General features: G+C 41.6%; 2 protein-coding genes across 2 annotated transcripts in view; one reads left to right on the forward strand and one right to left on the reverse strand.

Annotated features, from left to right (window-relative positions):
- The window catches only part of LOC125464837 (F-box only protein 39-like), an 84020-nt gene extending 79761 nt beyond the window's left edge, over nucleotides 1–4259 (forward strand). The window contains exon 6 of the mRNA XM_059654345.1: nucleotides 3024–4259. Within this exon, the coding sequence (XP_059510328.1) occupies nucleotides 3024–3152 (129 nt within the window). The 3' untranslated portion in view covers nucleotides 3153–4259. The remainder of the gene's footprint in view (nucleotides 1–3023) is intronic.
- A 2573-nt stretch (nucleotides 4260–6832) lies between these two features.
- Nucleotides 6833–24642, reverse strand: part of mfsd2ab (MFSD2 lysolipid transporter A, lysophospholipid b) — a 61583-nt gene continuing 43773 nt past the window's right edge. Inside the window, exons 8-14 of the mRNA XM_048557661.2 lie at nucleotides 22717–22838; nucleotides 19556–19639; nucleotides 16073–16156; nucleotides 12680–12792; nucleotides 11590–11733; nucleotides 9897–10073; nucleotides 6833–7177 (exon numbers count right to left, since the gene is read on the reverse strand). Coding sequence (XP_048413618.1) covers nucleotides 7123–7177; nucleotides 9897–10073; nucleotides 11590–11733; nucleotides 12680–12792; nucleotides 16073–16156; nucleotides 19556–19639; nucleotides 22717–22838 — 779 coding nt within the window. The 3' untranslated portion in view covers nucleotides 6833–7122. The remainder of the gene's footprint in view (nucleotides 7178–9896; nucleotides 10074–11589; nucleotides 11734–12679; nucleotides 12793–16072; nucleotides 16157–19555; nucleotides 19640–22716; nucleotides 22839–24642) is intronic.

Genomic DNA, 24642 nt, shown 5'->3' on the forward strand with positions numbered 1-24642 from the left:
GGTTTACTGCTGGTCAACCAGGCCCCCAGTTGTCCAGTAATGTGTTTCTCATTTCAAAGAGGTTACTGAACAATTTGTCCCAGAACATTAATGTAGAGCTGTTGTTATTTTGGCTTTTATTGAAGTGAATACATTCCCCAGCTGCTGATCAATGTCTGTCTCTGTTTATTATTGCCAATCCCGAAGATTTTTGTGAACGATTAATGTAAAATGCTAATGTTAAGTTGACATCCTGGAGTTGCATTAGACCATTACATGATGGGGTATTGTTTGGGAAACTTCATTGTACCACGTGAAGAGAATATGCATGCTGTCATCCTATGTTATTATTCTCTCCAGGTTTCAAACTTCGTTTCACTGATGTGTGAGTTGCAGGGGATTATCTTAGATAGAAAGGTCAGAAAAATTGGACCTGGATCTTTTGGAATTCAGAGGAATGAGAGGAGGTCATCCTGAAACATTCAAGATTCTGAGAGGTTCAACAGAGTGGATGCTAAAAGGATGTCCACCCTGGGACAGACTAGGACAGGGGACATAGTTTAAAGATAATGGGACTCCCATGTAAGAGAGACATTTTTCTTGCAGCGATTTTAGAAATCTCCCCGAAAGTGATGCAAGTGGGCCCACTAAACACTTTTAAGCCACAGATAGATAGATTCCTCATTAATAAAGGAGTCAAAGGTTAGCGACAGTGGATAGTAATATGGAGTTGAGACCACAATCCAATCAATGCTGATCTTATTCGGTGGTGAGAGAGATAATGGGAACTGCAGATGCTGGAGAATCAAAGATAACAAAGGGTGGAGCTGGATGAACACAGCAGGCCAAGCAGCATCTCAGGAGCACAAAAGCTGACGTTTCGGGCCTTTTCTGATGAAGGGTCTAGGCCCAAAATGTCAGCTTTTGTGCTCTAAGACGCTGCTTGGCCTGCTGTGTTCACCCAGCTCCACACTTTGTTATATCTTATCTGGTGGTGAAGCAGGTTCGAGGGACCAAATGGTTTATGCCCGCCCCGATTCATAAGTTGATAAGTTTAATCACTTTTTGTTGTGGGTGTAGCTGTATATTTCTTCCATAGGCTCCTTTAACCTTGCAAATAATTGTGACCTTCTGAGATGAAAGTTACTTTATGAATTTTTGACAGTCAACCTCCGGTAGACTGTGTCCGGAAATCTTCCAGATTTCATCCCTGGCCTCTGCTAATGTTGATCAAAATAGGTGCAAATTCTTCTGCTACATAAATCTCTGCCCCACTGGGTTAGCAAGATAACTCTGGATTTGTGCTTCCTTGTTTCTCACCCTTATCCTTTGTGGAAAACATAGGATTTGGAGAAACACAGAAGCCCAGCAGATCTGGGGATAAAAACAAGAGTTAATTTTTCGGCTTCTTCACCTGTTCTGAAGAAGTGTCACCGGATCCAAAAGTTTAACTTTGTTCCTCTCTCTACAGATGCTGCCAGACCTGCTGTATTTCTCCAGCAATCTCTGTTTTTCTTACAGATTTCGAGCATCTGCAGTCCTTTGTATTATTTTAGAGTTTGAGGGTTGTGGCCGAGAGAAAGAGAGAGAGAGAGAGAGAATCAAGTGCAGTTTTTTTTATTTGTTCTTGGGATCTGAGTGACTCTGTCAATGTTGGTGTTTATAGCCCATCCATAACTGAAGGTGAGCCACTGTCTTGAACTGCTGCAGCCTCTATGGTGTAGGGGAACCCACAATATTGTCCTCTTAGTTGATATGTTGAACAGTGCCATTGAAGAGGCCTTGGTGAGCTGTGGCAGCTTATTTTATATCTGGCACGCATATTTACTGTCATGCATTAGTGACAATTTTTAATGTTCAGTTGTGATGCCCTTCTATTTACATATGAAAACGTTAGTTTATGACCATGAAGTTATTTGGTAGACCAACCCCTTCAGATGTTTTGATATACACCTCAGGAATCCTGCTGACTTAGAGGGAGGGTCACCGCCACTGTGTAACAAAGCCAGTTTAAGTTGCTATGCCTAAGGCTGTAATCAATGTAGAGAACGTAGAAATTTTTAAAAAAAAGCAAACAATCCTGATCAATAATATTAGCAAAACAAAACATAAGCATACTGACAATTTTTTCCCTTCCTTAACTGAATGCATGTTAGAATATAATGAGATGGACCTTCGTATCGTCGGCACAGTGGCTCAGTGGTTAGCACTGCTGCCTCACCACGCCAGGGACCCAGGTTCGATTCCAGCCACGGGTGGCTGTCTGTATGGAGTTTGCACATTCTCCCCGTGACTGCGTGGGTTTCCTCCCACAGCCCAAAAATGTGCAGGCTAGGTGGATTGGACGTGCTGAATTGGCCATGGTGTTCAGGGATGCGTAGATTGGGTGGGTTACGGGGGGTTGGTCTGAGTGGGATGATCTGAGGGTCGGTATGGACTTGTTGGGCTGAAGGGCCTATTTCCACACTGTAGGGATTCGAAAAATTCTGCATTAAATTTGACTAATTGATTCTTCTCATGAAAGAGACAAATGCTTTCCATGATCACAGACTGCTAATTCTAAAATGCCCATATGCCAAAGGGAAACTAGGGATGGGTAAGAAATGCTGGCCAGCCAGTGATGACCGCATCTCATGTAATGAATAAAAAGAAATAAACTTGTTGAGTTCCAGTCAATCAGCCATGGTTGTTCAATGTTATACAGGATTCTAATAAAACTCAGGACTGACAAAAGACACTCGCCTTGGCTGTAAGTGGGATGACCTGGAGGTTATTTGGGCTGAATGGCCGGTTTGTAATGTAGAGTAACACCAGCAGCATGGGTTCAATTCCTGCACTGGCTGAGGTTACACGAGGGAGGCTCTTTCGCAAAATCTCCCGTCACCTGAGGCATGGTGACCCTCAGGTTAAACCTCCACCGGTCATCACTAATGAGAGAGCAGCCCTCTCGTCTGGTGGAACTATGGCCGTTTTGCTTCCAATAACAGGCAGTAAGAAAACTTTTTCTAAGTATTGATATGATTGAGACATTGTTTGATCTACAGGTGAGAATCTACATGCACAAGTATGAAACAAATGAGGAAGATAAACTGCTGCGTAACTTGTACATGAAGTATCGGGATCTAATTGACACAGAACTCAATTATTTTGTAATTACTTACCCCTTGATGTAAAGGACAGCTCCACTGAATGGACAACCCAACTAAGATACATTTAAGCAGTTAGAGAATCAATAAGTGTATTTGTCTGCCAGTCAAATAAAACCTTCAGAAAAAAATGTTATCAGAGGTACCCAATGTGTAGGGATAACTGGGAATTATTTTCTACCATTTATAATATGAAACATTTGAGTAGCACAGACTATTTCAGGTCTTACTGTTGACATGAGAAGCCAGTTGGAACCTAAGACACAAAACACCATGGTATTGAATCCACTGGCTGTAGAAAATGACTGGAGGTCTGTAATTCATGTTTGATGTGGTACAGAGACATTTGTGAGATTCTGCAATTGTGTAGAACAAGCTGGAGATTTCACTTTTGTAGAGATTCATTCAACAGAAGGGCAATCCCAGTCTATGCAACACAAGCTTATCTTGTGTGTTATCAACCCATGTGTTGCTTTTAACCTGTATACAACCAAGGCATTTGCAGTGTATCAGCGCTAAAAATATTTAGATTGATTTTCATTCAAGATTTATGGTTGTACCAGATCTGCTGATTAGAAGAGCTGTAAACAAGTGGCAATTGGTTAAAATAGCAGGTAATTGATACATGATATAGCAAACATCTATAAAATAAATTGGCAGATCAGAACCATGCAATGATGTTCCAATTTACCATATTGCTTTGTACCATGCATTTTTTTTGTTCCTGTGCAGTTATAGTAAGTGTCCAATATATGTCAGACCTTGAAGGGCTCCTCAGGCTTCATCAACACCAGGGAGGGGAGACACGACCAAACCAACACAGGGAAGCCACTGAATTGAAATCAGCGAAAAGCAGATCAAGAGAACCGTAGGATGTGAGTTAGCAAAGTATTCCTAACAGTGATCCTTATCCCAGCAGTAACATTGTAGAGATGTATAGGGTCGGTTACTTTCCAATAGTGGACAGCTGGATCTGTGCGGCAAATTAGTTTAGCAGAGGATATGCCATTTATTGACAGTGCAGACTAGGAATTACCTGGACACTGTATAACAGATGCATTTGTTTAGCTCAGCAATTTGGAGGAAGGCACAGTTGCAAAGATGAAATTACATTTTTAAACCAGTCGACAAATGTGTTCCTGATATTATAAACCAATCAGCTTTACTATTGCAAAGATTTGTAGAACATTTGTGCATTATGTTCACATATTGAGAATAAAATAACTTTGTTATTTAAGTTGGTTCTATCTTTCTTTATATTAAAAATTAAAACATTTAAAGACAAACCTTCGTAGTGTTTTTAGAATCTTGAAATTATACAGCAGGGAAGCACACTACTGTATAGAACACACCCAACACTAGATGGCTCACTCAGAGATAGTAAGAACTGCAGATGCTGGAGTCAGAGATAACAGTGTGGAGCTGGAAGAACTGGTGGAGCTGCAGAATTCTGAAGAAGGGTCCTGACCCGAAATGTCAACTTTCTTGTTCCTCTAATGCTGCCTGGCCAGCTGTGTTCCTCCAGCTCCACGCTTGTTAACTCTAGGTGGCATTGGGTTCGTAAGTATAGAGGTGACTGTGCTTACTTTATTTTTAATGGTCATCAGGAGCTGTCTTGCAAACAGATCTTTAAAAAATTATCTGTTTTAGTGTTTCCGGTTGAAGAGAGATGAGAGGATCAAAATTTTACAAGTGTTGTTGAATATTTGCTACAAGCCCCTTGAGGATGACTTTATGTCTGCATTGTTTTGTAGCAAACAACAGGCCTTCTATTTATAGGGATTTGGGTTGCGTAATGGCCCACAGTGCTCATACTCTGGCTTTTCTTTCTATTCATGCTTGGAACAAAGGTGTCACTGATAAGACCAGTGTTTATTGTTCATCCCTAAGTGCCCAGAAGGCATGTAAGAGCCAACCACGTTGCTGTAGAGAGTATGGAGACCAGACCAGACAAGGATAGCAGATTTCCTTCCCTAAAGTGCATTAGTGAATTAGATGGGTGCTTCTCAACAATCAATTCACAGTCATCATTAGACTCTTAATTCCAGATATTTGTTGAATTCAAATTCCACCCTTTGTCATGATGGGATTTGAACCTGAGTCCCCAGAACAATATGTGGGTCTCTGAATTAACAGTCTAGCAATAATATCACCAGGCCATTGCATCCCCTTGATTTACACACCTTTCTCCTCTCCCTTTTCTGGAGAGCACCGTGGCCTGGTTACAATCAAGAGTCCCTGTCTCTATGATTTGAATGTTGTCCTTTTGTTGTGCTTCCTATTCCATTCTGCCAATTTTCCTCCCTCATCATCTTGTGAAGACACTAGCTCCTGTCAGTGTTGTCATGGGGAGTTCCTGACTGAATGGCTGCATGAGATTAGTACAGGTCAGAATACTTTCCTTCCCCCAACACGGCTGGCATCCCAGCTGCTCAGTGTCTCTTTTCCACTGCACTGACCTACTACTGTCATTCCATCCACTCCCTCCCCTCCAAGCGTGAGGTGATTTGATGCCATCTCCAGTGTTCATTCTGAAGACACTCACCTGATGTCTTCAGTTTCCATTCACTCTTTACACCTACTAGCAGCGAGCTTTTCCTCAATTTACAACTTCCTACTCAAGATATTCTCATCCTCTTTGCATTTCGCTCCCTCCCCCTTCATCTCATGCTCTTTTCTGTAACTATCCAGCCTCTCATCACCATCCTAATTCTTGAACCCTTCCTGTACTCAGCAGCAAAAAAAATGCACTTTCCACAAAGATGTTAAAACTGAACAACTTGCCAACAAAAGAAATTGGAGTTGAGGGCAAGCTATATATTCACCTGGGATCCTGTTCACAGTTAACATGGCTTTGGAAAGGGGTAATTGTATTTAACCGATTTATTGGGCTTCTTTGAAGAACTTGGGCAGTGAATAAAGGGGAGCAAATTGATGTGCTGTACTTGAATTTCTATAAGGTGTTTGATCAGATCCATATCAAAAATTATGGCAGAATATCAAAGCTCAGTCCAGGAGGCAACATATTAGCATGAATAGATCAGCAGGTTGGCTGAAATTAGTGTAAACACAAATTGTAGAGTCTCTACAGTGGAGATAGAAGCCATTTAGCTCACTGAGTCTTCACAGCCCTCTGAAGACCATCCCCCCCTCCCTCCCCACCCCAAACCCATAGTCCCTCCCCTAACATGGTCAACCCACCTAACCTGCACATCTTTTGACTGTGGGAGCAAACTGGATGAATAATCTCCCCTCAAAGGGGTTGTGAGATTTTGGAATTCAGTGGAAGCAGGATCGCTGAGTTTGAAGGGAGAAAGATTCTTGTTGATAGGATAAATCAAAGATTAATCGGGGTAGGTGGAATTCACTACACAAAGAGATCAGCCAAGACCCTGTTGAGGTGCAGAACAGGCCTAAGGGGCTGAATGGCCTACTCCTGCTCCTGATTCACATGTTTGTTTGTCCCACCATTCAATACAGTCTTTACTGAACTTGTACATCAACTGCACATTTTCACCCTCACCTGTGTTTAAAACCCTGATGCTACTGAACCATGGCCCCCAGTGCTCTCAGCTCAGATCTGCAACCAACACTTAAAAAATGTAAAAAACAATTCTGTATTAAACAGGGTCCCAGAGAACCACAAGAAACGGCAGTCTTTAGAATGATAAAGACATCTTAAATAATTGGAGCTATGCCAGTGATTTAATCTTTTATTGACAACCAGTCATTTAGTTCAAATATATACAGCACATGAGAATGTGTATATAAAATATACTAAGCTATCTGTACAGTTTTTCTTTCTAAATTAGTACATATGTACACTGTACAAATCCTGTACTCAGCAGGAGTAGACTGTAAACATGTTATATATCAGTAGGTAGTTAGCTTGAATTCACTTTAGTCTTGCTTGGATGATGAGTAACATTCACATTTTAAAGCATGTACACTATATACAAATATGAAAAGTTTAAGTGCATAAACATTTGACCGTTGGTTATACAATGCTGCAGAGTTCACTTGAATCTGTTTCTGTATCTTGCCCATTGTCTCTGCAAAGGGGCAAACGAAAGAACAATGTTAAAAACTATTCACTCAGAGCATGAAATGGTGTTGCAAAAGAGCCACAGAACAAACAGTGGCCTGTCTACACACTATTAAACCAGTTTGTGAAGGTGCAGTTCCTCGTCCTGAGGTTTGTGAGCTGCTGTGGAATTTTCGTTCCTCATCTCTCCTATTTAGATCATGTTTTAGACTTTACATTGATCATGCATGTATAAACACACTGTTCTTTCAGTTGCTATTCATGCCTAATGATTGGTAAAGTCCTGCAATACAGCGGTCAGCTCAAGCTACTGGAAACAGCGTTTATTTGCAAAAATGCATTTGTTATATATTAGTTGAGTTGAAAAGCACCTTATTAAGTTAGCCCTGGGTAATTAAGTTAACAAGATCATTGCAGAAATCAGACAAGTTACATTATGCCAAGCTCTGAAATCACAACAGAACTGTAGTGCTATGGCTTACCAGTATCCAAACAATCTCATGAATTTTCTTTACTGATCAGTTACCATCACATCACAAAATCTGATCTAAAGATTAATTGCATGTGAAATTCAATTTTGATCATAACATCATTATCTACACACCACAAGATCATAAGACATAGGAGCAGAAATAGACTATTCAGCTCAATAGGTCTGCCTTGCATTCAGTCAAATCAGATTGCAGCTAATTTGATAATCCTCAACTCCACTTTCCTTCCTTTTCCCCACAACTTTTGATTCCTTTACTGATTAAAAATTTGTAACTCTTATCTAATGTGGTGCACTCGAGTTAAGCCTGTTCTTTATCTCGGAGTAGGGCCAGTCTTTACTCTACCACTAGGCGGACCTACTCACTAAAGCAGAGAGATAGATTAAGCAGTCCCTTCAATTCGTCAATTTGTTACAGGAGAACATCCTCAGTTGCATGTGTCTACATTGGAACATTATGAAAAGCTTTCTGTTAAAATGGAGCTTCAGGTAAGGGCCCATTTTTATGACATCAGAACATCTCTGAAATATTTATTCTGGTACATAGACTGCCCAAGTCTTTAACTTGAGAAATGATCGCCCTGGAGTTGCAGTCAGTGGCAAACTAAACTGAAGGGTCTAGGCCCGAAATGCCAGCTTTCCTGCTCCTCTGATGCTGCTCGGCCTGCTGTGTTCATCCAACTCCACACCTTGTTATCTCAGACTTTCCAGCATCTGCAGTTCCTACTGTCTCTGCATTTGATGACTGTTTACTTGCACTACACCTATGTGTGTCAAAGGATTTTCTGGGACTTTTACGTGAAACTTTAGGTTATTAGAGTCAAAACAACACAGCACCTCTACAGGAGATCTGGAACCTATGTAAACAGGGCACATAATGTTGTGTTCCCTTAATCTAAAAAGAAGGAAGAATCCCTACTGGGATACACAGTCTAAACCAGAAAGCATAAATTAGCTAATTCAAAGTCAAAACATGTCCATAAAATGACAGTGAGGGGGAAGGGTTGGCATTTAGAGAAAGAGAGACAAAAAAAGACATTTTATTTTTAGAAAATCGCTTAACAATAACAAATTTAAAAAGAATGAGAGAATACAATTGTAAAAATTGATTTTCAGTGTCAGAGGGGCGAATTTGGTGGTAAATAAGATTTAATATATTGTTAAATTCACTTAGTCTTGAATAAACAGGACCTAACATCATTATGAATGCCAAATTCTGAGGTGCAGAGAGGCTTAGGTTTTCCTAAAAAGTTGGGACGGAGGTACTGCGCATCATTAAGGCAGGAGAAGGAATGCTATTATTTACTGAATGGAGCATATAGAAAGGATATTTTAGTTACATAGGGTACTGGGGAGACATCTGAAATACTGCGTGCAGTTTTGGTCTCCTGAATTGAAATGCACTGGAGGCAGTACAGAGGAAGTTTGCCAGATTAATAACTGGAATTAGTGAGATGTCTGATGAGGGTAGGCTGAACAAGTTGGGCATGTTTCCACTGGAGTTCAAAACAGTAAGGCATAACTTGATTAAAGTGTTTAAGATCCTGAATGACCCAAACAAGGTGGGTGTGGAAAGGATGTTCCCTCTTGTGCACAAGCCCAGAACTTGGGCGGCTCAGTGGTTAGCACCGATGCCTCACTGCACCAGGGACCTGGGTTTGATGCCACTCTCAGGCAACTGTTTGTGTGGAGTTTGCACATTCTCCCTGTGTCTGTGGGGGTTTGCTTTGGGTGCTCCAGTTTCCTCCCACAGTCCAAAGATGTGCAGGTTAGGTGGATTAGCCATGGGAAATGCAGGGTTATAGGGTTGGGTGGGGGGGTTGGTGGGGAAGGAGGTGTTGCCCTGGGTAGAATGCTCTTCAGTGGGTCGGCGTGGACTGGATGGGCCAAATTGCTTGCTTTCACACGGTAGCAATTCTATGAACTTAGGTGCATTGTTGAAAACTCAAGGGTTGCCCTTACAGGGAGAAATGTGTTTAGTGGCTAGCTGGTGTGTAAGCACCAATAGATTATGTGTAATTGAATGCAGAATCTCTCAATGAAATACAGTTACAGTGAAGCTTTTTGGAAGTGTCCAGAAACTTCATGATTTACAATTTTAGCTGTGCTTGTGCAATCACCAGAATTTTGATATGTTCACTCTTTCTGTTGTCCTCATCCAACAGACCGTGAAAGGTGTTGACTGGTTTAGAAGGTCAGACGGAAAAATGTACCTGAAGAAGTTTTTTAAACTTACCGTAAATCTTCAAGTGCTTTCCTGTTCTTCATTCTCACCTCCTCATCAATTGGGTATAATTTAAAAATAATCAGTCCTAGAATAATGAGGAAAATTGGGGCTGGTGCAACTAACATCTTCAGGGTTAGATGCACTGCATTGGGCTGAACACATCCCCGGGTCACATATCCTGCAAAACTGAGAGATAAAGAAAACGAAACGATTGGTCTAGTAACTGTTCCAATAACCAGATATGACGTGGAGGTATCGGTATTGGACTGGGGTGGGTGGACAAAGTCAGAAGCTACACAACACCAGGTTATATTCCAACAGGTTTATTTGCAATCACAAGCTTTTGGAGCACTTCACCTAACGAAGGAGGAATGCTCTGAAAGCTTGGTGATTTCCATAAACCTGTTGGACTACAACCTGTGTGTTGTGAGTTCTGACAGTAATCAGACAGGCTTTGATAAACTACATTGCAGTTTAGAAACAGGCCTGGATCCTCAGAAAGAAAAAAAAACAGACAACTGTCATCCATTCAAGAATTTGTTGACTGATTATCAAACTCCTTAAACTATACAGTAGGGGTGATCAGATATTTTCAACAAAGAATACACAAGTAGGAAGATGTAACCTTGCAAAAATATACAAAACTAGACATTGTCAGTTCCCTGCACATGTAGATACATTGATGAATAAATTCAAATTTAAAGTTGCAGCATCAGAAATAAGACCATTAGACATAGGAGTGGGAGTAAGGCCATTCGGCCCATCGAGTCCTCTCTGCCATTTAATCATGGCTGATGGGGCATTTCAACTCCACTTCCCTGCACTCTCCCTGTAGCCCTTGCATGATTTTCAGACAAAAATAAGTTTGGACAATATCCTGCTTGGCTGAATCACAGATGGTGAACTCATGAAAAACCACCTCATTGTGTTATGATCAGAAAAGATTTAACATCTGAAGGTAATGAGGAAAACCCACAAAGTGCTGGAAATCTGAGGGATGTAGATAATGAGAAATTATTCAGTGGTGAAAAGAAAATTATTTGGCTGCTTGTAAGAATGTTTACTAATACTTTCCAGCAAAGATGTTTTTAATTAATTTGCGATCCTGTAAGTTCATCTCCATGTCTCTTACATAAACAAGGAAAGTCACACAGATAATAATTTGGTCCAGGCAAATTGTAAATGATTTTTGGCAATCTACAGATTAATATAATTCACATTAAAATCCATTGCTCCCAGTTGATCAATTTATTTATAGTGGCAGTGCCCCTACTTCTGAGCCAGCAGACCCAGGTTCTAGTACCAGCTGCTCCACAGGCATGTCTTAACATCTCTGAACAGGTTTATAAAGTGGAACTCTGAGCAATGTCATAAACCCACTTGTACTACTAGCTCGACCTTTGTTTACATGTTACATTTCAGGCCCTATCACGGTCCTACCGGTAGGTTTTTGAGATGTGGGTGAAATTGGCTAAGATGGGTACATTTTCTGAAGAAGGGTCTAGGCCCGAAACATCAGCCTTCCTGCTCCTCTGATGCTGCTTGGCCTGCTGTGTTCATCCAGCTCCACACCTTGTTACCCAAGATGGATACATTGCCCAGTTTCTCTCACAGATTCAATCACATTTATTGCCCATCTCTAGATCACCACTCACACTCCTCACTGTGTATTTAATTGTGAGAGAACATCAATGTTACTGACTCGAGGCTCAGTGTTGAGATTCCTAGAGACACTCCAGATGCAAATTTGGTGAAGAATACATAGAAGGAGTAAAATATTGCTTCGTGTCCCACTGAGTCTGGGTTCTTCAACTTGAAATCATCAACAACATCAGGTAGCATAGACCTGTTAAGAGATCAAATAGGAAGGCTGCTTAGTCTTGCACGAGAACATAAGAAGAGGCAACACAAGTATTAGTTACAATTTTAAACAACAAGGTATCCTGACACCATTTGCAAATGATGAAATTGTCCTGAACACACATCCAGGATACAATTGTTAACGTTGATTCGTTGCTAATTAAGTAAAACAATGATGAACAAAAACAGCATGATGGAACATTGCCATAGAAAATCTTCTGTGGGAGCTGCTACACTTCACTAATATTTGGGCAACTCCATTCATTGTTCACTGTTTTGCACAAATTTAAAAGAAAGGCTTTCATTAGTAGAGGTTTAAATAATAATTGTCCTGAATAATTGCAGTTCCCAGATTTGTTTTTATTGGTTATATACAAGAATTGTATTCAATTTCTGCTGAATATAGCATTAAAGCTTTGATTTTGTGAACACCAGCCAAGTACATTAACAATTTAGGAAACAATCAAGTTCCTTTAATGAAGCCAGTAGACCTGTTTATCAATGCATGAGTACGTAAACTAAAGGAAAGCATCAGGGGCTAGAATATGGAAGGTACCACACTCTCCTACTGATAGCATCAGTAAGAACACTGGGAAATGGTCATTTGTACCATTTCACCACAGTTTTGGCTAACCTCCCATCAGATTAACAGCATGTGATTGCTAATGACCTCACAGTCTGTTGCACTACAGGGTCATTGCTACTAATGTAACAGAACATGAAGTAAAGAGGTGTGGAATAATGAAGGTGACAGCACACTTCACTAAGATGCAGTGCAACTTCATTTCTATGTTTCGTTGCAGATTTTACACAGAAAAACTGCAATATAATGAGGCTACTGGCTTTGAAATTACTTTCCTCCGTTACTTGGGGACCCTTAGTACACTTACTTGAGCGGAATTATGTGTTGCTGCAAATAAAAGGTCACTCACCATGGCAACAGGAAAGCGGCAGCAACACTCATCCCAGAGGCAAATGAGACAACATATGCCACGGCTAGATTGCGTTGTACCAGAACATTCAGGGTAAGGAACGGGACAGCTGACTGTAAAGAGAGTGACAGAAAACATGTACATGTGAAAACACCGAGGCACAGTATTACTACTCAGACACAGTCCTGTAACGCTTGCAAGCTGCACTGAGGGAGATGATGGTAGTGTCACTGGCCTAGGAATCCAGACATCAATGTCAAAGCTAACGCTCAGATGATGTGTGCTGATATCTCATTTAAATTCATTTGCTGAATCTGGAATTTGGTGTCTATGCCAATTATCAATTGTCCTACAAGCGCAACTTGCTCACTGATGTCCTTTAGGGAGGGAGGGAGGGAAATCTGCCATTCTTACCTTGTCTGGTTTACCTGTGACTCCAGACCCACAGCAATGTGTTTGGCCTTTAACTGTCCTCTGAAATGGCCCCAGGAAGTCAGTCAGTTCAAAGGAAATCTGGGATTGGTAAAGAATGCTGGCCTTGCCAGCGAAGCTCATGTCCCATGAAAAAAGATGTTAAAAAAACCAAAAAGGGCACCAAACTAAAAATATTCTACCTCCTTGGCAATCAACACACATCGAAACATGGTGTTCTCAGCCCTGGATTTTCCACTCATTAAAGTGAATGGACATGAAATCACCATTAAAAACCTGGGTCAATATTTAGGAAATAAACAGGATCCATTCTCCACCTCACACAAAACACCCAGTAAACTGACCAGACTGGATCATGTCTCTTTAAAAAAAACACTAAAATATATACTTCTTACACTCCCATTGACTGGAAACTTTGTCCAGTGTAAGATAATCCCTAGGACAGATCATTTGTCAAATTCGGAAACATAGCGTGGACTGGCCAGGTGATGAAGTGAAGGCCTCGTAATTCAGCAACGTAGCTGGGTGTGATACACACCATTAAAATTACCCCCCCCCCGCCCCGACAGTGGCTAAATCAACTTCAGTGTCTGTGGTATGGTGCAAGTAGAACATGTCAAAATAAAGGCACTTGATCAGGTCATACTCTGAATGTGTGGGGAAATCCGAACTCCAAAACACTATGAGCTTCCACGTAGACAAGCTGAATTGAAGACACAATTTGGATCAATGCAAGTTCAGAGTACAGCTGGTGAGCTCAACATTGTGATATTTTTTGGCTGTGAACTGTCTTATCTTTACACATTGTGGTTTGTACCTTAGGTGTTGATGTTTTGGAAGACTACACTGTAATATTATGACGAGAATCATAAATCTTTTGAAAGCATATTACTTGAAAACATATCTTGTTAATGTCTAAAAAACCCCATCCCATTCAATACCCTTTTACATCACCTGTCATTGTATGGTACAGGAGAACGACAAGAACATGTCTCTAAACAAACAAATCAGAAATCTATGAAGTTTCCTGAAATAGTTCACGTGGCATTAATCAGTCAGAGAAAAAAAGTGAACACCCGAACTGCTGTTAGATTTGAAATCCTGGGTGCATTAGAGTGGCTCTGAAATGAGTCCAAGTTTGTATTGTACAAGCTGGATTGTAGTAGCAGATTCAAAATGGCAATGAATTAATCAAGTCCATTACTTATGCACCAGGACAAGTTTTGAATAGTTTTTTTGGATCGTTTATTTTATCAAAGAGGCTGGTTTTACTTGAGAACCAGGCTGAAGACAGTGTAGTGATGCAAGATGGTGTCTAATAAGCAGAATGTATAGTCAAACTGTCTGGGCAGTATCCACAGACCAATGGAGTGCTCACATTGAATTATCCAGCAGAACAAATGGTTGCTTCTGCTGTACTTTCTCAGCACACAAAATGATTGTTGCTGGTTTCTGGTGCTAACAATCATCTCCACTACTGATCAAAAGGGCAAGATTCAAAAAAAAAAGGAGCCCTCTGACACAGTCAATAAATTCAGCTGGATTTCATTTTGGGACAGTGGTCCCACTCCCACGGGCTGATCCCACCTCGAGCTGTTTTGTTTCAAAACAAACTGATTTTGGCTCAGCGGCTTGGTGCCTCAGTGGTTAGCACTACTGCCTCACAATGCCAGGGACCGGGTTCAATTCCACCATGGGCAACCAGCTGTCAGAAGTTTGAATGTTCTCTCCATGTCTGCGTGGGTTTCCTCTGGGTGCTCCTGTTTCTTCCCACAGTCCGAAGACGTGTAGGTTAGGTTGGATTGGCCATGCTAGATTACGCATAGCATCCAGGGATTTGTAGGCTAGGTGGGTTAGCCATGGGAAATGTGAGTTTACATTGATAGGGCAGATGGTTGGACCTGGGTGGGATGATCTTCAGAGTGGACTTGATGGGCTGAGAGGCCTGCTTCACCACTGTAAGGGATTCTTATGATTGGTCACGAATTGGTTTGAAGCGTGGCTTCTGCCCCTCAGCCACAGCAAGAGCTTGTGACCAGAGGTCGGCAGCCTTCTCTGGTGCTGCCAGCGCCACCAGGGGTGGTGGCTGCTGCTAGTACTGCAGTGAGGTTTGCAGGAAGGTGGGAGGGCTAGGATAGAAGGCAGGGATTAGAAAAAGGGAGGGAGGGAAGGGGGAAAAAAAGACAGTGTTGCTTGTGGAGTGGCTTTGATGTGTCCATTGAGGAGGCTTATCAGCCTTTCATCTACCATGAGCTCGCGTAGTTAAAACAGCTTGGGCCTCCTGGGGCTGCACGGTGGCTCAGTGGTTAGCACTGCAGCCTCACAGTGCCAGGGGCCTGGGTTTGATTCCAGCCTCGGGTAACTGTCTATGTGGAGTTTGCTCATTCTCCCCGTGTTTGCATGGGTTTCCTCCAGGTGCCCTGGTTTCCTTCCACAGTCCAAAGATGTTCAGGCTAGGTGGATTGGCCATGCTAAATTGCCCATTGTGTTCAGGGGTGTGTGGGTGGTTGGGTTTGGGTGGGATGCTCCAAGGGTCGGTGTGGACTTGTTGGGCCGAAGGGCCTGTTTCCACACTGTAGGGAATCTAATCTGTAGGGAATCTAATCTCTCCCATCATTGGTTAAGTACCAGCTGTGGGAGGATAAAACTCTCAAATGATTCCTCATTGGCAGCCTTCAGTTGCCTCAGTGTCAATTGGGTGACTGCAGGTACTACAGGAGGAGTGAGGTAAGTGGTGGGCATGAGTCTAAAGCATTTTACAATCAACGTGCCCCCAACAAGGTTATGCGCAGTGATCAGTGTCGGCACACTGACGCCCAGTTTTGGAAAATCACTGCCTTGGAGGTCCTCAGAGCTGGGAAGAACATTAGAGAGAATGCTATTTACAAACCCGGCTGTAAGATCAAGAACCGATACCTCACTTGTTTGCTGTAATTTCTGAGTCAGTGCAGTTAAACTCACCGAAATGCCCACGTACACAGCCATTTTCTTGCCGAATCTGGTCAAAAACCATTGCCAGAAAGGGATGGTCAATGTTGCCGAAAGCTGAAAAACAATACAGATATTTTCCATTACACCATAGGGTTACCCAGGCTGTGTTCAACCTTTGCACCTTACTCCAGCACTATTATCCAGAAATCTTATCTTTTTTAACAGTTTACCATTTACAATTCAATATAGAGGCCTCAATGGGATATTTCATAAAGTAAAAAGTGCAGAGTCAGCTCAGGGCATAATATACAGACAACATTAAGTTCACTTTAAAACTGGAGCAATTTTCTACAAATGGATTACAGACTAAAGCATTTCCGGTTTTGATGGATTTAGAACGAGATGAGAAGTAACAGTATCAACAAACAAAGTGTCAATCCCTGGCGTAGAGAAGGCCACTCTCCAAGTGTTAGATACATTCTGTAGCAATGCTTTATCAGTCGCTTAACCTTTAACCTGCCAAATCGCAAAAACAATTCTTTCCGAATATCGTCAGTTTCATGTTGTAAAAAATTACTTTGTCATCTCCAGGCGCCAAGCTGTGTGCGCTGAGAACAAAAAAAACACAGCGCGGGTCAGGTTGCATCCGTGGAGAGAGAGAGAGAGAGAGAGCAAGCTCGCTAGCTCTGATGAAGAGTCATCTAGACTCGAAATACTAGCTCGCTGTCTCTCCATGGCTACTGCCGGACTCGCTGTGCGCCCCAGCATTTTTTGCTTTCAGCACAGATTTGCGATAATTTGCTCTTAACTTGTGTGTGCTGTTTGTTCGGGTTTACCCAAAAGATCATCCAGATCCAGATTACTGAATGAACCCCCACTTCGATTAATGGACTTTTGTTTAAATTCACCTATAAAATGTAGTTGCCTGAATAGAGTTAAATGTAGCCTTTATTCCCTAAAGTAATTATAATTTGAATTATTTGCAAATCATTTGAAAGGCTAGATTCCAAGAGAATGAGCTCAGTACAATTCCTTCTGTACTCCTAGAACAAAAGCGCATCCCATGTCTTGGAAAGGAGTCTGTACCTTGCCCTTTAGATTCCACGCAAAGCTTTTAACAGTCTCTCAATTCAAAAGAGAGACACACCCACCCTCCAGAACACGTACAATACTAACAAACTAAAGCTGACAGTTACATTGTAAATTTAGCCAAACATACGCCTCATGGCAAAAGGCTCTTTCAGAAATAGTTTTCCTTCCAAAAAGCCTGCAAGTGGCACAAGTGCCTGTAAAGTTCTTACTGTTGAAGAGTGATATTGAAGGTTGAAACATTGCAGGAGGACTACACTCTAAAGACTTCAGTTCTGCTTCAAGAAGCTAATGCACAAATGTCCACGCACTTTAGCAGCAAGCTGCCTGCGCTTCAGTGTCCCTTACCCTGAACTTGAATTGTCGCTAGGGACCTTTGTTCAATTTTGAATTCCACCAGCCACTTTTGAAACTTTTACTTTTGCTGAAAAAGTGTCTATCGCTCAGTGAAGTTTGTATAAAAGAATACACATGCGCTTCTCCATATCACGAAACAGCCTGGGAAACAGCAGAACAAAGGCATCACTGTTCTGCTCAAGGACACCCACATTCTATTCACATTTAGCCAAATGCAAATGCTGTGGTTACAACTGAAAGGGACATGATTTGCTGTGCAAAGTTGTTCATTATAATCTAAAGTTACTTGAGCAACTTCAGAAATTTTAGAAATGAAGGGATGTCTGTAGACAAATCAAAACTAATGAAGCGATACTGTGCATCTTCTCTGCTGAATCAAATAATGTTTGCATTTAGCCAGCAGTTGCATTTTTTTTACATCATGGGATAAGGCTTTTTCTCCTATGTTCCTGTATCTCCTGTATCTACTTCTGTGAAGCATTCTTCTCTTTCTGGACCAACCACCCTAATATAGTTTAGGAAGAAATTCTGATCAACAGCAAAGGATTGGTAAAAGTCGGCTCAGTTTCCCTGAATGGATCCACACAAGATCCCACCTTATTTGAAACTTTTTTACTGCTCTAACGGTTGCTTGCATTCTACCTCTCTCCATTGGAGTGATGGTCCTACTCAGAGGCTTCAGGCAGCTGTCTGACTCCCATTAGTGTCAGTGTTACCCAGCTACACCTCAGAACAGTCTTTGTTTCTCATGGCGGTATCTGCAGCTTGTACAGAATTTAAAAAAAGACACTTCTCTATCTTTGCCTCACATGGAACACTCACTGTCTTGACAAGTACTGGTAATGTCACAGTAGGGGAGGAGATGGCCTAGCGGTATTATTGCTGGTCGTCTAATCCAGAAACCCAGATAATGTTCTGGGAATTTTCTGAAGAAGGGTTTAGGCACGAAACGTCAGCTTTCCTGCTCCTAAGATGCTGCTTGGCCTGTGTGTTCATCCAGCTCTACGCCTTGTTATCTCAGATTCTCCAGCATCTGCAGTTCCTATTATCTCTAATATTCTAGGAACCTGGGTTCGAATCCTGCCATGGCAAATGGTGGAATTTGAATTTAATTTTAAAAAGAAAACTGGATTTAAGAGTCTAACAATGACCATGTATCCATTGTCAGGGAGGGAAAAAAGGCATTTGGTTCACTAATGTCCTTTAGGGAAGGAAGCTGCCATCCTTATCTGGTCTGGCCAACGTGTGACTCCAGACCCACAGCAATGTGGTTGTCTCAACTGTCATCTGGGCAATTAGGGATGGGCAATAAATGCTGCCTGGCCAGCAATGTCCTCATCTCGTGAATGAATAAGAAAAAAAAGTAAAATGTGTTGCAATGTGCTCCGTGATCAAAAACATCTTGGCTCCCACAAGATAATGTAAAGACTTTTCAGAACGAGAGTTTGGCAACCTCACGGCTGAATCTGCATCCAGGCAGCAGTTTTGTTTATTGTTCTGTGGTACATGCACCGCCTCAGTATTGCTCCCCTCCAGAATCCCTCCCACACTCCCAGATAGTGTTCACCCACAACTGATTCTTCCTATGCTGCCAACAAAAGAGTTTACCAGTCTCAGTTGTAACTAACTTCTCCCCAAAACACCATCAGTTGTTTCTGCTTTTAGTTGCTGTCTGGTCTGTGTGCAATTTTTAAAATTTTATTGACATTTTTGTCAGTGCTTCCTCACTTATATCTCTCTTTCTTTTGCTTTAATACTTCAACTTTCATTCCTTCTTGTTCCTGTTTACATCTGTAAAATTTCCAACTCTAACTTTCTCCCAACTGTGAAGCTGCAAAATACTTTATCGCTCTCAGTCTTTCCTTTTCCCTATGACCTTTCAGTCTTTGAAATTGGTTCTCCCAATTTCCAATTTTACTTTTCTAGCCCTTCATTTCTTAATTAAAGTGATTGTGAGAAGTGATGAGGTAGAAATGGTGACGTTTGCTAATTTTTGCAAAGTTAGCTCATGGCACAATCCAACACGAAATTGTTACTACTGCACAAAGGCATAATTTACACTCTTACCATGATAACCAGCAGTATATTCTGGAAGTCATTGGGAAAACCCAGTGTGTAGGAGCAGTACAGTGCGTAATTCCCTTCCAACAGCTAAAAGAAGAGTTTATAATCATTTAGAATATTTTGAACTGTAAATCAGAGATGTACAATATACAACAAGTAGCTTAATTCATCATGGAAACCCTACACTGTGCAAACAGGCCATTTGGCCCATCAGATCCACACCAACCCTGAGAGGAGCATCCCACCCTCTACATTTCCAACCCTAAACACTACAGACAATTTAGCATGGCCAGTCCACCTAGCCTGCACATCTTTGGGCCTTGGGAGGAAACCAGAGCACCCAGAGGAAACCCACGCAGACACAGTGAGAATGTGCAAACTCCACACAGACAGTCGCCCGAGGCTGGAATTGAAACCATGTCCCTGGTGCTGTGAGGCAGCAGTGCCAAGCACTGAGCTACCATGCTGCCTTATGACCCTGAGGCATACATTGCTTTGTGGGATACTCAGTTTTTAACCATAAGATGCAGGAGCTGAAGTAGACCATTCAGCCCAGAGTCTGCTCAGCCATTCACTGAGATCATGGCCGAGCTGATACTCCCCAACTCCACCTCCCTGTCTTTACCCAAAACCCTTGTTTTATTTGTTCATCTGATGTGGATGCTGGTAGCCAAGCCTCAACCTCCCAGAGGGCAGGTTAAAAATGAACCACGTAGTGATGGGTCTGAAGTCACATGTAGGCCAGATAAGGATGGTAGATTTCCTTTCCTAAATGACACAAGTGAAGCAGCTGAGTTTTAACAACAATCAATAGCCATTACATGTCATCATTTAACTTCCCTCTTATTGCAGACTTGTACAGAATTCAGATTTCACCATCTCCTGTCATAGAGTCATGTACGGTGAGGTCCCATCACATATTCTCAGAATATTAGTTAGGGGCTCCAGATTGCTATTCCAATGACATTATGACCTCACCAATGTCTCCTCCCAATTCAGCGCACCAACGCCCTCCCTCATCAAACATTCAGACATGGGTACCCAGACAGACACATCTAAAGCAATAAATTGCCCAACTTCTTTATACTTGCTCTTTTGAGAACTTAGAAACAATTTGATAGGCAAATTTCCACCTTCTACTGCATAATTTCTTTTACAGATTTATCTGCACCTAGTACAGTGCTGCATTGCCCATGCCCCAATGCATATTTGCTGTGAATGCTTAATTGTGTAATATTCCTCTGTCCACTATTCTAAGACAAACAGGGGATTGGCTAAAATACCATCCCATTTTTGCACTTCCCTTCCTTTCCATGTCACCATCATCTAGATCCACACTCACTCACTCCTCTGAATTGTTAAAAGCATCTTTCCACTTCTTCCCCCAAGACATTAGAGCAAAAGTAGGCCATTCAACCCATCAAGTCTGTTCTGCCATTTAACCAGATCATTGCTGATCTGAAAACCCACAATGCCATTTCTGGCTAAAAATCCATCTCTCTCAACCTTGAATATACTTGACAGTCCAGCCTTGACAGCCTCCAATGATAAAGACTTACTCAGATTCACAATCCTCAGAGAAGAAATTCCTCCGCTCGTAAATGTGTGACCCCTTATTCTGAGATTATGCCCTCTGGTCCGAGACTCTCTCAAGGGGAAATAATCTCTCTGTATCTACCCTATAAAATCCTCTTAGAATCTTGTATGTTTCAATCAGGTTGCCTCTCATTCTTCAAAACTCCAATTAATACAGCCCCAACCTACTCCACGTCTCCTTATAAGACAGTCCCTCCATACTTGGTATCAGCCTATTGAGTGTTCGTTGGATAGCCTCCAATGCCAGTGCCTCTTCCTTAGAGAAGGAACCCACAACTGTTCATAGCATTCCAGCTGTGGTCCAACTAGTGCCTCATGTTCCTATTTTTATATCCCACTCCCTTTGAAATAAAGGCCAATATTCCATTTGGCTGAACTTGGTTGCCAGCTTTTTGTGATTCGTGCACATGGATTCTAATGTCCCTCCATTCTTTGGCTTTTTGCAGTCTTTCTCCATTTTATTTCCGTGGCACTGGAACAGTTCTAACTGGTCAGAAATGGCAATTTTCTTTGATGGTGACCATGCTGTATTATTCTTCATTGTCTTATTCTTCACTTTGATCAGCCACATGTGCAGTTAATTCATAAATCAGCCATGACTACTGGGTTGCAGAGTGAAATGGCCTCTTCCAGTTGGGGTTCCTGCCTCATTTTTGTCTAATTCTTCTCCATCATCCCCACAGAGGCACTGCCCTCTCTCATCAATCCAGTTCTGGCCACAGTAGTTTCAGCCACAGCTTTCTGTCCATGACAAAACCATCTCAAAATTCCCAATGGACTCGCTCTCATTTACAATATTGCCCCTTCATGATATCACCCACAGGTTTACATGCACGAGTAATTGACGACCTACAGTTCGACCTCTTTATCATCCCCATCCACGGGGAGGTGATGGTCTAGTGGGATTATTGCCAGGCTGTTAATCCAGAAACTCAGCTAATATTCTGGCAATCTGGGATTGAAACCCACCACGGCAGATGGTGAAATTTGAATTCAATTTAAAAATGAGTCTGGAATGAAGAATCTAATGATGAATCCATTGTCAATTGTTGCAAAGACCCAACTGGTTCACTAATGCCCCTGCCTGGTCTGGCTGACATGTGACTTCAGACACACAGCAACGCGGTTGACGCTCAACTGCCCTCTGGGTAATTAGGGTTGGGCAATAAATGCTGGCCTGGCCAGTAACACCCTCATCTCATGTATGAACAATAAAAGAAAATCAAATTCTTTGAGCCATCTGACATTTTGCCCAACACGTTACCTCAGATGAGCAGCAATTCCCTCTAGCTAGATACAGAGTGTTGGTCCTGAGGTCTGGTTTTTGTTAAACCCTCTCCTTCCCACACTGTTGTCAGTGTAAGAGATGGATAACAGGCTCTTTACAATCCTGCCAATTTGCTTGACATGGAGCTAAATGTTCACCCTGCATTTCACCATTAAGTATTGCACCAGTCACCCTTCTATATTTCACATTAGTGCTTCAACCAGATTGTGATTGTTTGACAACTAAATCACAATCAGCAAGAACAATTCAGTTATTACTTTAGACATTCTGTTCATCTTACCATAAATGCCAATGATGTAAACAGGAAGCCAATGATCAACTTCACATAAGGTCCGTGACTCATTACGAGTTTAAGTCCTTTCCAAAAGGAGTGGGACTTCTGTGCTTTTCTGTTACATGGCTCTTGAAACAGAAATAAAAGATTACAACGACATATTAAGTTTATAGCCGGTTACACAACAAAAATTCTGAACGAAATATGTATAATTTCCCTGTGTGCTATTTTAAAGTAAGTCTTGCAAAGAACAAAAAACAGCACAGAACAGGAATAAAATAAAAACTGAATGAACTATGGATGCTGTACATCAGGAACAAAACCAGAAGTTGCTGAAAAAAGGTCAGCAGGTCTGGCTTTTGGGAAAAGCCTTAGAAAAGGTCACTGGACCTGAAACAATAACCCTGTTCTTTCTTCACAGATGCTGCCAGACCTCTGAACTTTTCCAGCAACTTTTAATTCTGTTCCAGCACAGGAACAAGCCCTCTGGCCCACCAAGACTGTATTGACACATAACATTTTTCTAAATGAAAAACCTCTTACCCCATGCAGTTTATATCACTCACTTTCCTGCTTATTCACATGTTCTTAACATGTCTCTTGAATGTTACTGTTGTGTCTGTTTGCATCACCTTGTCTGTTAAACTGATAGCTCTCAGTAAAAGTTAGCATGTGCATTAAACATTCGTATGAACAGCTGTGATTGTGATTTGTCCCCTAATATCAATTAAACTTGCACTTTTGTTCTAATATTAATCTTTCCTAGAAATTACAGCCCCGGATCTAGCCAAATTAATATCACTGCTTTACAGTTTTAACAGCATTTCATCAGGGGCGTTGTGAGAACTAGGGCTATGGAGAGAAAACAGTTTGGCATTTTGCAATTCTATAGTGATGACAGATGTTGAAATGAGCTCTCTACCAGGATGAGCTATCAAATTAATTCTACTGATCTTTATCACAGAAATCTAAATCTTGAATAGTTATCAACGTCAGGAAATAAGCTGTTTGCCTTCTTGGTCCCTTCCCATATCCTTCGAAGAATGATTAGTTCATTTCCTCTGGGATTGGCAAATGGTTAGATTGTCTGAGTTTGATATTATACTCCTGGAGCAGCAGACAACCTCAGATCAGGAACATAATACTACGCATCAAGTGGAAATGCGTCAAATCACTTGCTTGGCAGTCCCACACCATAGACAGTGTCTGGCTTGGTTCCTACTCTTGGCCATTGGGCTTCCCACCCACAATATACAAAGCTTACCAAACTTGCTCTCATGAAGATCACTGACGTCTAGTACAACTACTTTGTTTTTAGCCTGCCTTTAATGTTTAAACAAGTCAGCATGTCACTAGTTGCTTAGTGCTACCTAGGCAGTCCAGGCAAGACTGGCCATGCAATACAAAAACATTCTTGACAAATGACAGTGTATTATGCACAATGCAGCAGGACCTGTATTTGACTTGGCCTTCACACATTAAAATGAATAAATAATCAATTGAAAAGACATTTGGATTGGGCTAGCGCAATTAGTATATTAAAACGATTGATGCCTTCTTGGAGAGAGTACTGTTCAAACCTGGGTCCTGGTGCTGGGAGCTAAGCAGTGAGCCACCATGCTGAAAATTTCGCAAGGTGATCTCCTGAGAGGAGCAAAGAAAATCCAGTTCCATCTCTTCTTTGTATTCAAATCCATACTAAAGTAGGTCATTAAGAACCAGATGTCTGAGCAAACAAGGAGTATGTTTTGGTATCTGTTTCTCCTGTCTTCCTCACAATTTTCAGTAACTGTTCAAATTTGTTCAAGACCAAACCCACATCCCAATTTAAAATAAACAAGGACTGCTGGTGAAACTCAGTAGATCTGGCAACATCTGCAAAGAGAAAAACAGAATTAACATGTCGAGTCTCGTAATGATTTCTTACAAACC

The sequence above is a fragment of the Stegostoma tigrinum genome, chromosome 24 (assembly GCF_030684315.1).
Source record: "Stegostoma tigrinum isolate sSteTig4 chromosome 24, sSteTig4.hap1, whole genome shotgun sequence".
Lineage (NCBI taxonomy): Eukaryota > Metazoa > Chordata > Chondrichthyes > Orectolobiformes > Stegostomatidae > Stegostoma > Stegostoma tigrinum.